At 39.2% G+C, this 16,193-nt stretch overlaps 1 protein-coding gene and 1 long non-coding RNA gene across 4 annotated transcripts in view; one reads left to right on the forward strand and one right to left on the reverse strand.

Annotated features, from left to right (window-relative positions):
* Positions 1-16,193, forward strand: part of LOC308613494 — an 84,925-nt gene that overhangs the window by 67,642 nt on the left and 1,090 nt on the right. The window contains exon 3 of the long non-coding RNA XR_014015258.1: positions 14,111-14,275. This is a non-coding gene — a long non-coding RNA (uncharacterized lncRNA). The remainder of the gene's footprint in view (positions 1-14,110; positions 14,276-16,193) is intronic.
* The window catches only part of SLC12A1 (solute carrier family 12 member 1), a gene marked incomplete at its 5' end in the record, with an annotated part of 91,309 nt that overhangs the window by 40,051 nt on the left and 35,065 nt on the right, over positions 1-16,193 (reverse strand). For all 3 annotated transcript variants that reach the window (XM_081227092.1, XM_081227091.1, XM_081227093.1), the window contains 7 exons: positions 497-596; positions 4,040-4,195; positions 6,103-6,204; positions 7,995-8,118; positions 8,437-8,544; positions 9,696-9,847; positions 12,923-13,007. In XM_081227092.1, the coding sequence (XP_081083218.1) occupies positions 497-596; positions 4,040-4,195; positions 6,103-6,204; positions 7,995-8,118; positions 8,437-8,544; positions 9,696-9,847; positions 12,923-13,007 (827 nt within the window). The remainder of the gene's footprint in view (positions 1-496; positions 597-4,039; positions 4,196-6,102; positions 6,205-7,994; positions 8,119-8,436; positions 8,545-9,695; positions 9,848-12,922; positions 13,008-16,193) is intronic.

Here is a 16,193-nt window from a genome sequence, read left to right on the forward strand (position 1 = left end):
AATACCCTTTCCCAAATCCCCAATACAACCTGTCCTTCTCCAACCAGTATTTTCATGTTATTTTCCTTCACCCTCCTTTCAAAGCTTGTGGTTTGAGGTTCCATTCAAAATAATATATAACTAATGAAGAACTTACAGTGTAACTTCTCCTAAGGGAATTCAGTAAGCCACAAAGCCTTAAGCTAAATGGAGACAGCAACAATGATTAATGTGTGTAGGGATTTGGGGACATCTCTCTGAAATCATGTCACTGAGATCCCCTATCTATCTGTTCATGGAAGGTGACAGCCAGCACTATGAGAGATTATAGCTGGGGGTGGGCATAACTCAGAGTAGAAGAAAAGAAGCAGGTGCTGTCATGAAAATGTGGCAGTTTTGTAAGACTGCCTATCTTAGAATATATCTATAAAGCGTGTAACTAGTGCATTGGTCTCCCATAGAGGAAAGCTACTTCTAATGTGAAATGACACCAGGATGCCTGAGAAGCCAGTTTTACCTGAAATTTTTCACATGGTCTTCCACTGTAGTTAGTTCCAGAGCATTGTCTAAAGCACTCACGTAGGAAAGAGCCTGCGTGGAGGAGCCCCAGTTCACATCTGTGGACGAAGGAGAAATCTGGCAAAAAAGCACCCAGCTTCCCTCTGTATATACTGTGAATATTTTTAGAAGCCATTCCCTTCTATGATTTTCCTTGGCTATGTCAGCCGTGACGAACCCCCAAATAAGAGAAAACATAATGTATGTAGTATTTCCTAGAAAGAGCAGTGTCCTTCTATGAACACTTTGTGAATTCTTAGAAGTGAGACCTCTCTCTCCAGCTAAGGATCAGACTTCAGAGCTGCAGCCTAAGAAACCTTACTCGGTGGGGTAGGCTGTGTTATAACCACATTGCAGGCAGATAGATTTGGGAAAATGGTCAGCCCCTGAATAAATTCAAGAGGTCTTCACAAATTCTTAAACTGAAAAGAAAAGAGGCATTTCTGCTTACATAGACAGTGTGCAGCAATCTTTATATTTGAACAATAAAACTGAATAGCTTGGGAATTCTTACTTCCAGATGTCCATGAAGAGGGTCAATCTTTAGCAAGCATTTTAATTTGATTTTTTAGGACCTAATCTTCATAATAAGGGAGGTAAGCACTGCCATGTCCTGACTTAAATTTAAAAAATTAAATATTAGATGGATCCTCTAAATTTTATAAGTCCCTGATGGGAATGTACAGATTCATCCCAGATGGCAGACAGAGCCATCTCCCCAGTCTTGCTCAGAATAGCCAGGAAAATGATGAGATGTAATTATCTGGAGATAAAGAAGATTAATATTGATTGTGTTGACTATGCACTGGGCATTTAGCATACCTTAGGTTATTTCAGTCTTTTAAAAACCATATTAATCAATTGGATATTTATATGCAAAAAAATCAGCCTTGAGCCATTCCTCACATCATATACAAAAATTAACTCAAAATGGATGAGACATAAATTAAAAATTTAAAGCATTAAAACTTTCGGAAGAAGTTTGTAACCTTGGATTAGGGAAAGATAGATTAGAAGCAAAAAGCCCAACCATAAAAGAAAAACATGATAAATTAGACTTTATAAGAATTAAGAATGCTCTTCAAAAAAAACTGTAAGGAAAATGAAAAAACAAGTCACAGACCTGCAGAAAACATTTGCAAAACATGTACTGCTAAAGGATTTGCATCTAGAATATATAAAGAGGTCTTACAACTGAATAGTAAGAAAACAACTCAAAAAATGGGCAAAAGATTTAAACAGACACTTGAAAAAAGAAGATATGTGGATGGCAAATAAGATGTTTGATATCATTAGTCATCGGGAAAATGCAGACCAAACCACACCAATTAGAATGTTTTTTTAAAAAAATCAACTGACAGTAATAAGTGCTGCCAAGGATGCAGAGCAACTAGGACTTCCATTCACTGCTGTTAGGAATGGAAAATGATACTGCTACTTTGGAAAACAGTTTGGCAGTTTCTTATAAAGTTATGTGTACACTTATTATATAATCATAAATTCCACTCCTAGAGAAATGAAAACATATGTCCACGTAAAGCCCTGTGTGTGAATGTTTATAGCAGTTTTAGGTATAATCACCCCAAGCTGGAAACAACCCAAAGGTCCATCAAAGGTGAATACATTTTTTAAAAATTTGAGATATAGTCATACAATGGAATACTACTCAACAACAAAAAGGAACAAACTACTTTTACCTGCAACAACATGGATGAATCTAAAAACCTCATGTTAAGTGAAAGAAATCATACACAAAGGCTACACACTATTTATATGGTTCTGCATAATACTCCGGAAAAGACAAAGCTATAGGAACAGAAATCAGAAAAGTTGTTGCTAGGGGCTAAGTTGGGGGAAGAGATTGTGCAGAATCTTTTAGTGGTGACGGAAATGTCCTCTATCTTGATTGTGTTGGTTACAAGACGGGGTAAGTTTGTTACAACTTACGGACTGTACATCTAAAGGGGGTTAATATTACCATACATAAGTTATACCTGATGTTAAAAATTGATAAAGTGATAAAGAAAAGCAACAAAAGCACACCCTCCAAAGTAGTTACTACCTTCTCTATTTTACTTGTGGATTAATGGTAAGGAGAGTGTGAGGATGGCTCAGGGCCTGTCTGGCCCCTGAGACTGGACCTCTGAATACTGCACTCCTTAATCTCTAGCCTCTCCCAGCTTCAATCCATCCTTCTCACTGGTTCTAGAGGTAACATCCAAAGTTCAGATCCAACTGAATGATCTGTGGCAGCTTCTTGCTGCTCCAGATTCTTTAGCATGACACAAGTTTATCTGGCCCAACCTACCCTTCCAGGCTTACCTTCAGGCCCCTTCTCCTCAGCACCCAAGGACACCATCATGCTAAGGGCCTTGGAGCTTCCTAAATATGCCACATACTTGCATGTTTCCTAACTTCACTCACACTTTTTCTTCTGCCTAGAATAACCTTCCCTGGCTCTATCTGATTAACCAATCCTAGTCTCTTGCCTTTTTTTTTTTAAAGTAGCTTATATGTTCATTCAACAAATATTTATAAGTGCCTACTGAGTGCTTGACCCTGGGAACAAAAGCCATGAACCAGGGAAGTTTTCTTTCCTTTTATAAATTTATTATTATTATTATTATTTTGGCTATGTTGAGTCTTCATTGCTGCACGTGGGCTTTCTCTAGTTGTGGCAAGCGGGGGCTGCTCTTCGTTGCAGTGCGCAGGCTTCTCATTGTGGTGGCTTCTCGTTGCGGAGCACGGGCTCTAGGTGCACGGGCTTCCATAGTTGTGGCTCATGGGCTCAGTAGTTGTGGCTCACAGGCTCAGTAGTTGTGGCTTGTGGGCTCTAGAGCACAGGCTCAGTAGTTTTGGTATACGGACTTAGTTGCTCTGTGGCCTGTGGGATCTTCCCAGACCAGGGCTCAAACCCGTGTCACCTGCATCGGCAGGCGGATTCTTAACCGCTGCACCACCAGGGAAGCCCAGGAAAGTTTTCTTGTACATCTCTACTCACAGTTAGTCATTTCTTCTCTTTTTCTCAGTAACTTGTTCATGTCACTCTCACGGTGCTTGCTATATTGTAGTATAGTTAACTGCTTATGTGTAAGACTGCTTCTTGAGGACAGGGACTATATCTTGTTTATCAGGACTTTAGAAGGTGATATAGTGGACAGCTTGTGGGGTTTGGTATCATACACACTCTAGTTAAAATATCGGCTCCATACCATCCTGACGGTTACCTCTGCGAGTGGTCATCTCTTTGAACTCCAGTTACTTCATCTGTAAAATGGGACTAATAGTATCTAATATACAGCACTGTTGTGAGGATTAAATGAGTACATTTAAGGTGCTCAACGAGTTTAACTATTGTATCATATTACATTATATTATTAATATCCACCATACACATGGCACACCTAAACACATAGAGGCTGCCAAATAAACATCTGTTGAGTGAATGGATAGTTAGAGAGTTCTTAGGAAACCCCCTGCAATACAATCCATCTTATCTTACCTGGCTTCTTGTAAGTCACATAGATATAGAGGAAGAACTCAATGACATAGGTGATGACAGCTGCCCACCAGTTGATGACAAACATGACTGCACAGCACAAAACAGCTCCAAAAAGGGATACCCACATGTTGTAAATACCGTATGCAGGTCTCCATCCTGAAATTAAAAAAAAAAATCTATGTGGCCAAGAAAAACTTCCACACTCTCACTGTGTATTATTAGACTGTAGGTAACATGTTTTCTTTCCTAGTATGAAAATCAGAACTTTTAGGTCAAGTTCCTAACTCTATTATTTGCTTTCTGTGATCTTGGTCCCTGGCCTATGAAGGTGTAATTACACCAAATAAGAAAGCTGTGAAATGTAGAAAATGTGTCAATCATAGCCCCTCCGCACTTCCTGCATGCCAGGATGTCTTCCCAAACAACGAATCCCTAAGCATCTGATATCTATGCCATCAAGAGTTGAAAGGAGGCAGGAGAGATGGAAAGAATGGGGAGTAGCGGGGTGGGGGGGCGGTGCTTGGGGGATGAACACCTTGGTGGCTCAAGAAAGAGAAGGTTAAGACAATAGGCTTATCGTTCCCATGGGGAAGGCAGAGCCGTCATCAAAGTCAATCCACTGACTTCGTGCTAGCTCTTCTTTTACTCTAAGAGGATCGTGCTTGCCCTTTCAGAAATAATAATCTATGGCAAAAGAGGGAGGAATTTCTCTGTAATGGCTTCTTAAACCTGATGCATTAATTTATCATGCATTTTGCAAAGAAAATATTTCTCACCATTCCTATATGCATGGGGGTTTCCATGTTCTATTAGTTCCCTGAAATGAAAGAAGCTGGGAGACAGTATGGTCAGGATAAAGAAGCTCTGATTTGAATGGCACATTTGGTCTATGGGTAAAGGATATTTTAAATTTGGAGTTGCCAAAACACAACAGAACTTTCCGTCTTCAAGAGCAATTTCCAAAGTGGCCACAAGATGGAAATAGCACTTCAAGAACATCACTGGAAATGCCTTTATTTTTCTCAGTCTGACTGACTGTGTGTGTGTTTGTGTGTGTGTGTTTCTGTGCTTTTCTGTTTTTCCTCTTTTTCTCTCTTCTTCATTTCCACTCTTACCCCTGCCAACCTCAGGTACTTAACTTTGTTTTTTAAAAATGAACACAACATGGTATGGCAGCACACATTTCTATGATCTGCTGTATTCACTGACTAGAACCTTCTGTTCTCTATTTTAAACAAGGCAACAAAACAGAAACAAAAATTCTTCAGTTATCTTCTGGAGCCTAGTGGCCTTGAGTGGATGAGGCTCTCCTTCCGTCTATATTTTGTCATATTTGCAGCAGGTTTTCCAAAGGAGGTTTGAGTTCCTGGCAGACCCTAATAAAGTGAAGATATGTTTATATCCTTGATAAAAGTCCTTGTAGTGAAGAACTTTCTGAGGGTTGATAAAGACAAGTTTCTATTCTTGTGGAAAGGCAGAAGAAAATTAGAATTTCTTCTAACTGGCCAGTGGAAGCAAAGAAGAGGTGAGGGGTGACAAAGATAGGGGAAGGTTCTTTGGTGTGAAATTTTGCACCACTTTAAACAACAGTGTGAGGAGTGTAGGGATGTCACCAGCTTCAATGTGAATCTGCACTGACTGCACTCAGCAGGTAATTGTGGGAACCACTCATCCTTCTCTTCTGCGCCATGGGCAGGAAACAAATTGATAGTAAGGAAGTTGCAAATATATACATTCATTCCACTTCTGTGGTCACTTTCACCCTGGAAATAAATAGTGGTGTTTTTCTATTGCTGAAATAAATGTGGTTTCTCTTGCAATGAATAATTTATTGCTGCAGGAGAAAATTAACTTTATGGTTGGTCAAAAAGGCCATTGCTCAAATGATTCTTTTTCTATTTCAGAAGTCATCCCCCAACTTACCAAAATAAAGTGAATTACACCACCCACTAGGATATAAGGAAACATATAAACACAGATCAGGCACTTTTCACTGACTTATTTCATTTTATTGAGACAAACTGTTTGCTTAGGTTTATTTTAGTTTTGAAACGTCAACTTACCTGGAGATTTGGCATAAGAGGCATGAAAGCAGGAGAAATTAATAAGTGCATATGAGGCCAGGAAAAAGTTGGAGATGATGGGAGCAATGGTATTCAGTTCCGCTGTGAACGAAGCAGAATTGAGTATGTACATATGAGTGATGAGACCAGGGGCTGAACAGCTGTTATAGCCTGGGAGCTTGACTTTATTTGGAAATTGCAAGCATAGCTAGCATCTGTCAAAGTTTAAGAAGTTAGTTAGTGATTTTTCTTTGGGGCTGCACTCATTTACAAATATATTTTCAGCCAGGTTTCTATAAAGTAAGAAACGAGAAAACTTACCAATCAAAAAATATAGACAATCAAGACCTCTACCTACAGAAGATTCGAGTGGAAGTGGATAGACTATTTGGAGATCAGGCAGATGACAAACTCCCCTGGAGCTCTTTCAGAGGTACCAAACATAGTGTTCTTTATCTGCTTTGTATGCAATCAAAAGGCTCTGCAGGGCGACAGGTTAGTTAAATACCAGTGCACCAGAACCATCTATTTGGATGCTTCTCTGCATATACCCAGCTTGCTCTCTCTGCCTTTCAGAATTTTTGTTAGTCATTTGTACTTTTCTACATCTCTAGAAAATTTTACCTCTCAAGGTTTGCCAAAAAAAGTTTTACCCCAGTATCTAAATGTCCAATATGGTTGAATCCTAGCTGGGCTGTTTGCTATATGATATAAAAATAATTTAGAGACATTCTATTTATCTGAAGATCAGACAGCTATCAACCTCAGTTATGCAAATGTAGGTGGCACCTGGGTGTGACTCTAGAACACGGATGCCAGCAAGAAAGTAGGCAAAAGTAGCTGCCACGAAGCTGGCGCCACGAAGCTAATCTACAGCATTCTGAAAGAGTGACCTTTGAGAGTATTATTTCATTTATACGATTTTTTAAATTTGGGGCTATTTGATCACTTAAATGCAGTCTAGGACAATAATTTGAAGGCTTAAAGTTTAAATTACACAATTGAAACATATCTACACATCATCACTTTTTTACTTAATTTTTTAAAATGTAACAAACATAGATTTAAAAAAAATAAAAGAGTAATGACGTGTAGATATAGAGAGTCCCTTCTTGAGTTTATGTGATGAGGAGGAGCCCCCATTGTTTGGCACCACTGCTGAATCTGGCTCTGCCTGTCTATGCGTTGTTACCATCATCCTTGCCTTTTGCTTCTTTTCCTCTAATATGCTCACCCACAATCGTGGTACCCTAGGGAGGAGTGAGGAATGTGCAGGCTCACTATGATGCATGTGCCTCTCCAAGATTGTGTAGCTATTTCTATATTGCTTAGGGAGAAGGAGCCGAGATTATTGCTTAAGGAGAAAGAGCTGAGGTAAGTGGTTCTCAAACCTTAGTGGTCTGTGAATTTCAGGAACTTGTAAGAATCAGATTCCTCATCACCAGAGATTCTAACTCTGGCGTTGGGCCTAACGAATCTGCACTTTAACAAACTCACAGGTGATTTTCATTCTGACACAGGTGGTCAACAGACCACATTTTGAGAGCAGACACTTCAGCTCTCCTGCTGGCTGTCAGGAGATGTAAAGACAGGTGGCAGCTGGGGGACACTGTGGGATTAGACAATATTCGGTGGGTTGGAGGAAGGCTTCGGTTGCATTTGGTTGGATGGATTTCCCACATTCAGATTCAAAGAAGAGATTAAAGTCCAAAGCCCACCTCAAGTCCTCAAAGGCCCTCCACACACAGGATTTCTCATTTCCTTCTTAGACAGACTCCAGTATTCCCAAATGGGGTATTAAACATAAAACAGGTAATGTCTCAAGCTCAAAGGAAAACCCTATGAGTAATCAGAATTCTTTGGCTTTCAGTAAGAACAAGAATACTACAAACCAATAAGAATGAACGCCATGGCTATAACAAAAGTGAGAAAGTATCCTCTCAGGGGCTCATTGTTCTTCCCATATCCCTTTGCAAAGAACTGCAGGGCTTTGTAGATGTTGTCCTTGCACAGAGCCTAATGGAAAAGAAGAGGAGAAATTCGTCACTTATATCTATGCACAGTCATTTTCCCTGGGTGATTCTAACAAGATTTGGGGAAAGACCAAGTGATACATAATATGAAGCACAAGTTAACACTGCAGTTTATCATTCTTTATATTATTTGAATTGATCTTGACTATGTGGTAGACATAGCATTGGAGCCAGATGCAAACAATAAACTGCTTCAGAAAGTGACAGAAAATGATTGCCGATGAGAACGGATATTTCAGCTTGATCCATGTTCAGTGGCAACAGAAGGAGGGAGAAGAACATGCTCTTGTGCCTTTGTCACCTGGAAAACTTTGGGTGCGCTGACGAGGGAGGCCAGGGCTGAGGAGAGTGTTGCAGAAAAGATGCCAGCAGTGATGAGGGGGCCAAACCCTGACACCATGCTCATGACCTTGAAGAGAGAGGTTCAAGTAAGCAGACTCATCCAACAGAGAGTAAAAAAAAAAAAAAAATTTAAGCCAAAATTTTATGCAAATGCTTCCCTTTCCACTTTCTGTGATTTGGAATCTCTTTAATAAGCTAATTGTTTCTAATATATTTTTTCCCCTGCTTCATTCTCAAGTTCTTAATAATTGTTTTTTCAAAATGGAAATGGCTTTGTTATTGTTTTTTTTTTTAATAAAAATAATAAATGCTCACCACAATACATCCAGAACATACTGTAAAGAATAAACAGGGAAATGATTTCAAGGATTTTGACAGCATTTTCCCCCTCTGTCCGTTCTGGGCATCTGTTTCTTGGACAATGGGAAATTCTATTCAGCAGAAAGTGGTATTTTAATAAGGTTTGGGGAGGGACCCAGCTGTTTACCAATCTTTTTAAAGGCATTGGCCTTTCTTGTTCTTCCTGCACATAGAGGCTTTTCAAACCTTTGCTTTTTCTGTGCTCATTAAACATAATTTTAGATCTGAGACATGATGAGATTCTATCAATTTAAGTCATATTTTGGAATAATGACTTCAGCTGAGTTCATTTCTCTTTGTTGGCTGTTAAACTAGATGAATGAAGCCTTCACGACAAATTTGCTTCTCCCTCTGCTCACCAGTCATTCAGACAAATTAATATTTTCTAAGTTCCACAGTTTCCCCAACTTCCCTTTTTCCTTCCCCCTCACTTACCTCCCCCCAACTGCCACTCACAATGTCCCTCTTGGCTTTGTCCTCCACACACTCCAGGACCACAACAGAGGCTTTTCCGGAGCTGAAGCCCAGGCATGAAATGCATTCCTAGTGCTAGCTAATCAAAGTCTCTCCATCTCCCCACCAGGAAGTCTTACACAATTGATTGGAAGATGCATAATGGCGGTGGTAATCTTTCCCTGGTGACACAATTCATACAACTGCCTGTTCTCTCCCCACCACAGTGAGTGTAACCACGTAATGAATGCCTGTATGACTCCCTTTCCTCCCACACGAATTGTTCCTTGCTGAATTCGAATCAGTCAATAACCAATCTGTTGCAGAGTCAGAAGTTTCATTATACATGATGTTCTAAAAATGGAAGCAGTAGCAATAAACATTATTATTTTTTGAGGTTCGAACCTGGAAATTGTTCATCAGCCCATACTGACATGGTTCATGTCGACATCTTGAGAAGTCGTAGCCTAACCCACAGGCTGCTGAACCATTGCAGTTCATCCCAGAAATGATGGTGTCATTCACGCTCCCGGTGGCATCTCGGACCACACAGGCCCCTGGGAAAACAATGAAGCCTTGTCATTTCTTTATATGAAGGGTTCTGCTCCCTTAAGGTTTTTCTTCTGAAAACATACTTACTTTACTTTGACCTATCCTGTCTTCATTGTCAACACTTCCTCTGACTGGTACGTGGAAGTTCCCATCCTCTGAGGCCTGGGAGTGACCCCTATCTCTAAGAGGTTGCCGCTTCCACTGCCTTGGGTAGTTTAAGCCCTAGCTATTTGCCTGCCTCTGGAAGACACTTGGGATTGAGACTCCGTTCCTTTCAGCAGCGCTTTGCACATAATATTGATTCAATTCAAATTTCTGGGTTAGTGCTACTGATTGGGAGTTTTTCAGATAGAAGAATTTATTTTCTTATCTGTGAGAGAACCAAGGGATGACATTACTGAATTCTAGTGATTAGGAGAACTGAGCTCTTATTTTCAACTAATGATTTTCCTTGCATGACTTTTTTAAACCATTATAATTTTACTTATACAATGTTAATGGTTTAAATGATACAGAAAATATTTTGAGACAAAATATTAAGATTTCCTAGGTAATATTCATGGTCAAATAATATCCTATCAAATATTTATCTCAGTCTATTCTGTTATTTTTATACATTTGGGTATTTCTGTTATTTTCCATTACAAACAATCCTATGAACATCTTTGCACATAAAATCTTTCTTCTATAATTAGAAACATTTCTCTAGGATAGATTCCCTAAAATGAGTTATGAACTTTTTAAAGATTCTTGATATATATTTTAATCACTGACTGTTATTATTAATTTTTCTAACTGTAATCTCTGCCATTATGTATTTGATAGGATTATTGAAAGGTATGAATATAGGTGTGAGATATACATATATATATATATATATGTATATGTATATGTATATGTATATGTATATGTATACTTTTCTGAACTACCTGAAGGATAAATACTTTGCAAACTAAATGCCAGTCAGTGAAACTGTTCATTTTGCTTTTCAGTCTCCAGGCAGGGTGAGTTCTCATTCCTTGCTAATTATTTTAAGAGACGTCCCAGCAACAGATACTAATGGGAACCCTCAATTATAGTCATGGAATTCTTGCTCTTTGAATCTGGGAAAGACTTAAAGCTTGTAGAATCTTTTAATTGAAAGAGCCATTTAAAATAATCAGTGCAGGAATCCTTTTTATATAGCCCTGAGAAGTGGCCTGCCAGCCTCTGCTTAAATACTTGAAAGTATGGATGTTGGTTACCAAGCAAAACTATCCATTTCAGATTTTACCTTTTTGCATTGTTCATTTATGTTGAGCTGACTTTTTAAAATCATGTGTTTTAACTTCTGCATAGTAGAACTCCCCAAATTCCTATGAAGCCAAGCCGTGAACCATTATTTGCTCTAATGACAGGCCAGGGACCCCATGACTATCCTTTTCTTACCCTGGAAAAAGTATAGAAACACAGATTTTTCTACCCATAAGAAGCAATAAAGGAGAAGAATCTCTGAAGTCAGGTCTATTCCTTTACTCATTTCTTCCTCCTTACTTTGTGTGAGAAAGAAAAACCATTTGGGAAATTTAGGTGATTTCAAGGTCATTAAAAAATGTGTCGATTTCCTAAAGCACTGGAATAAAATCTCTGCATGTAACTAAACTTGGAAATGTCACAACAATACAATTAACAACATTATCCAATTTCTTGAAATAAGAGACAGTGAGAGAAGAAAGAACCTAAGTTAATTGTTTTGTTTTTTTCTAAAGAATCCAACTCCAGATATATGTACTTTATCAATTTCCTTTATAGTAAGCAGAGGACAATTAGGATGTGCCCTTTTAAATGGCCATCTGGGCTTCCATAGTGGTCCAGCCTGGAACTGTATTCCTGAGTGTGCACAGAAAAGTTTTCTTCTCTGAATGTTCCACATTCCTTCCTCTCCAGTAATGGCATAAGCTTGAGGTGACCCCCAACCAGGAGGAGGTGTGGCTGCAGGCAGCACGTGGAAAAGTCAGCTTAAGAAGAGCAGGCATTACAGTCTCTAGGTCCATCCACCTCACTACAAATAACTCAATTTTGAGTAATAAGACTGTCATACAGAGTGAAGTGAGTCAGAAAGAGAAAAACAAATACTGTATGCTTACACATACATATGGGACCTAAAAAAGGTTCTAAAGAACCTAGGGGCAGGACAGGAGTAAAGACAAAGACGTAGAGAATGGACTTAAGGACACGGGGAGGGAGAAGGGTAAGCTGGGACGAAGTGAGAGAGTGGCATGGACATATATACACTACCAAATGTAAAATAGATAGCTAGTGGGAAGCAGCTGCATAGCACAGGGAGATCAGCTCGGTGCTTTGTGACAACCTAGAGGGATGGGATAGGGAGGGTTGGAGGGAGACGCAAGAGGGAGGGGATATGGGGATATATGTATATGTATAGCTGATTCACTTTGTTATACAGCAGAAACTAACACAACATTGTAAAGCAGTTATACTTCAATAAAGATGTTTAAAATAAATAACTAAATAAAAAAGAACAGCAGGCAAATCCACATATTTTATGCTCACTGAGCGATGTGGGGGCTGGCTGCCCACACTGCTGGCAGCTGGGTCTAGTCTGATTGCCTGCCAGTTGGTGACAGTGACATTTCCATATTAGGGACAGCAGTGCAAGGAGGAGACACAGTCATCAATTCTGTATCTTGTGTACTTTCCTAAGGCTTTTGTCATTGTTGTTTTGTAATTTTGGGCTTTTCTCTTACTCTGTTCCTCACCTGCCTCCTAAAGGCAAGGGAGGAGGGTGCTGGAGATGGTGGCTTCCTCGGCAGTGGAAATATCACCTAGAGCAGCAAAATGGAATCCTTTCTGTGTTCGGGTAGAATGACAATCTGATTACCTCTACTCTATCCCTGGCCCAGAGACACCTGTGTTACAGCTTAATTGCATTCAAACTCCTAGAGCATCCAAGAAGGGAATTAAAATTGTTGCCTATTTAAAAATTTTCAACTTACGTTCCATGGAAAGCCCACTTGACATGAAAAACAACTGGACCTCTTGTAATTCTGGCATTCTGACACCAGAGACACACAACTTACCTACACAAATAGCAACTCCTATGTAGGCGACAGTGGTGATGAAGATGGCCAGCATGGTCCCTCTGGGGATAGCATCTTGGGGATCCTTTGAAAAAATAATGTGGAGGAATGAGGAGATAGAGTGGAATAAGAAACAGGCATCACTTGGAGTTAGTTCTATATTTTGAAAATTTTAGGCTACCCTTCCTGAGGCGAGGTCTAAAGAAAAAGTCAAGCAAATGGCAAAGTGGTGAGCTCCAGTTCTTTTTGGACAAAGGCAGGGTGTTTAGAGAGAATAAAGAAATCTGTATAACTTTGTGCTGAACAGAAGAGATTTATAACTGCCCAGGAGGGAGTTTTTATAGAAAAGTAGACTAGTTCATTCACCACTGCCTTCCCCTCCCCTTTATCTCCTGTGAATTTCATGCAGATGTATCAGACCTTAAAGTATTAGGGGGGACACACAAACATACCCGGCAAATTGACGATATCTGTGTGTGTATTTGTTTTGCACTAAGCTTAGGCTTACTTTTTAAAAAATTACTTTTGACTGAGCAAAAAGATGATCTGCTAAATTCTCCAATCCCTCAAATCTCCCATTTGGAATCTAGTTCAGGAATAAGTACAATGGGAGATATTAGTTTCCATAAGCAGGCATAAAGAAAGAGGCAAATTTAAGCTTATACCAGAAAATGGGCTTTTCTCTTGCCCATAAATATATATAAATTCACTGAGCTGAGCTCACATCATATATAATATACCACTTTATATACTATTTTGGGGGCTAAATCATATAATAATCAATTTCCAAGCAGCATAACTTCTAAATAATAGAATTCAACTTAACAGGGATTATTAAATAGAGATTTCAGTGTATCCATTGCTTATAAAAGACAGTGCTGGCATATAGTAGGAGCCAATAAATACCAAATTGAAGAAAGCACAATCTCAGTAGACATCAGTTCCCCCACCAAAGGACATGAGACTCATCGATACAAGTGAGCAATCGGTGCAGTCAAAGTCTGAGTTTTGTGTTTTGTTAACTTAAATCTGCTCATCAAATCCATCAGAAAAATCAACTCATGGTGAATGCAGACACAACCTGACAGCTGGAAATGTTAACTAAACCAAGCAAATCTGCCCCCACAGGGGAGTAAGCCAGCCCTATGGAGCCACTCTGTAATTACTCTTTCCTTCCCATCCTTGTAGGAATATCTGCACACATGGTTTGTTCTGCTACAGACATATCCAACCTCTTCATTCCAAACTACTGTCTCCAAAAGAGAATGTGGCAAGTGTGTGTAACTGAGTAGTACATAGAAGGAAGAAGAAGGCAACCATGGCTGAAAGCAACCCCACTGAATCTCATTCATGGTATGTTCACATTTTATTTTATTGATTAAGGATTTCTTGGGATCTGAGTGAAATGTGAAGAATTGATGTAAGTGGGAAGAAAGGAAATATATATAAGAAAAAGAGTTATGAAGATGGACAGCAGTCTTATACGTAAAATACAAACACTTAGTTTATATTTAAAACTATCTGCTACAAGCTCTAAACTTACTTATTTAGGACTTACACGAGGGTCAAACTTGACCTGATATAAATCGGGATGCCAATATCTTAATGTCTGGTCATATACTCACGTTGGCTGCTCTGGATACATTTCCCCTAGACAGTGCCCAGGACATAGATTCTTAGTTTTCACTCTAAATGTTAATTTTCATCCCTCAAGCGTAACCCAAAAGCTCACCTTCCTTCACCTTTCTTTATTAAATATTTTATTTTTTTCCTTAGGACAGAGTGCAGTCTACTAGATTGCTGCTGGTTGAGTGTCAACCATATCCTAATCTTACGTCTCTGAAACTGCATCTTAACTGTCCTGATTAGACCTGGGTACCTCCCAAATCTTCTCCCAGGCATATATTTACAGATCATCAATACTGTGTTAACAAATAGAAGGTTCAGGATGGGAACCTTGTAGCATCCCCTTGTGCTAATGCTTGTTAACTGTCACTGGCAGCCTGAAGAGCCATCTTGAGAAGGATTCTGAGGCTGTGAGCAGAGGTAGAGTCTTACATACCCTCATAGTGTATAAACAATACATGTTTACTAAATTGAACTGAATCTATTATGTTCTAGTTTCACTCTCAGAAAGAAAGATTATCTATAAGTTCTGAAGTTTCCTTGCCACTTCCCAACACGTGGTCACCTCTCAGTCCTTAACATGCTTGCCCACTCTGGCTTTTGATCATGTTAATTATTACTTCTCATAGCATTCTCCTCTCTTGACTTTCTCTCTCTTGAGTTCACCTACCTCTTAGCTCTTTCTTTTTCTTCTCTGTGGACTCCTTTTCTACCATTTATATTTTGAATACCCCCTGGGTGCTACCTCGGTCTGCTTCTCTCCTCCTTCTTACCCAGATCTGGATGGACTCATCCATGCCATGGCTTCCAGTCCTGGCCTAGTTTCTTTCCAGAGCTCTAGACTCATAAATGTAGCTACCCATTAGACATCTCACCTCTGATGTCCTTCTGCCATTTCAACCCCAATGGCCAAATCTGAGCTTCTATTCACCATGGAATCAATTCACTAGGTTACAGCCAGCATGAAAAGAATACAGTAGAATAGAACTGGTGTGAAAATATCAGGAGACATCACTTGTAATAAAGTATTGAACTATTCGGAGAAATTTTTGCATGTAGGCACTTGGTTGTGATATATAATGTTTTCTTACAGCAGATCGTAGTAAAAAAAAAAAAAAAAGCATCCTTTCCATTTCCTCTCCTAACTCTAACAAAAGCTGACCACTTTGATCCATTTTCCCTGCCATGGCCTTAATTCAGGCTCATGTCATCCAGACTACTGTGATATCCTCTAGCTGATCTTCTGCCTCTGATCTCCCTACCTATCACCCCCCACCCTCTAATCCATCCCTCACAAGCTGCTAGCAAACTCTTTAAAATTAGATAATCATGATACTCTCTGATCTAACTTCCTTAGTGTCTCTAGCTAATTGTAGGATAATATCCAAACTCCACTGTCGGTAGTTTAAAGGATTTCTGAGTTCTACTTAACAGTATACAGTAATGTATGTGCTAAAAGTTAAACTTAATTGTAAAATCACCAAAGTATTTTTAAATAGAAAAAAAAAATGCAACTTTTTACAACAATATTATGACCACATGTGCCCTAAAAATCATGATAGGACATCTTTACACGTAAACTCATTTTCTTTACAATGTAAACTCAAAATCAGAGGTTTCTCAGTACAGATTGATAGATAAATAA

Source organism: Mesoplodon bidens, assembly GCF_964165515.1.
Source record: "Mesoplodon bidens genome assembly, chromosome: 3".
NCBI lineage: Eukaryota > Metazoa > Chordata > Mammalia > Artiodactyla > Ziphiidae > Mesoplodon > Mesoplodon bidens.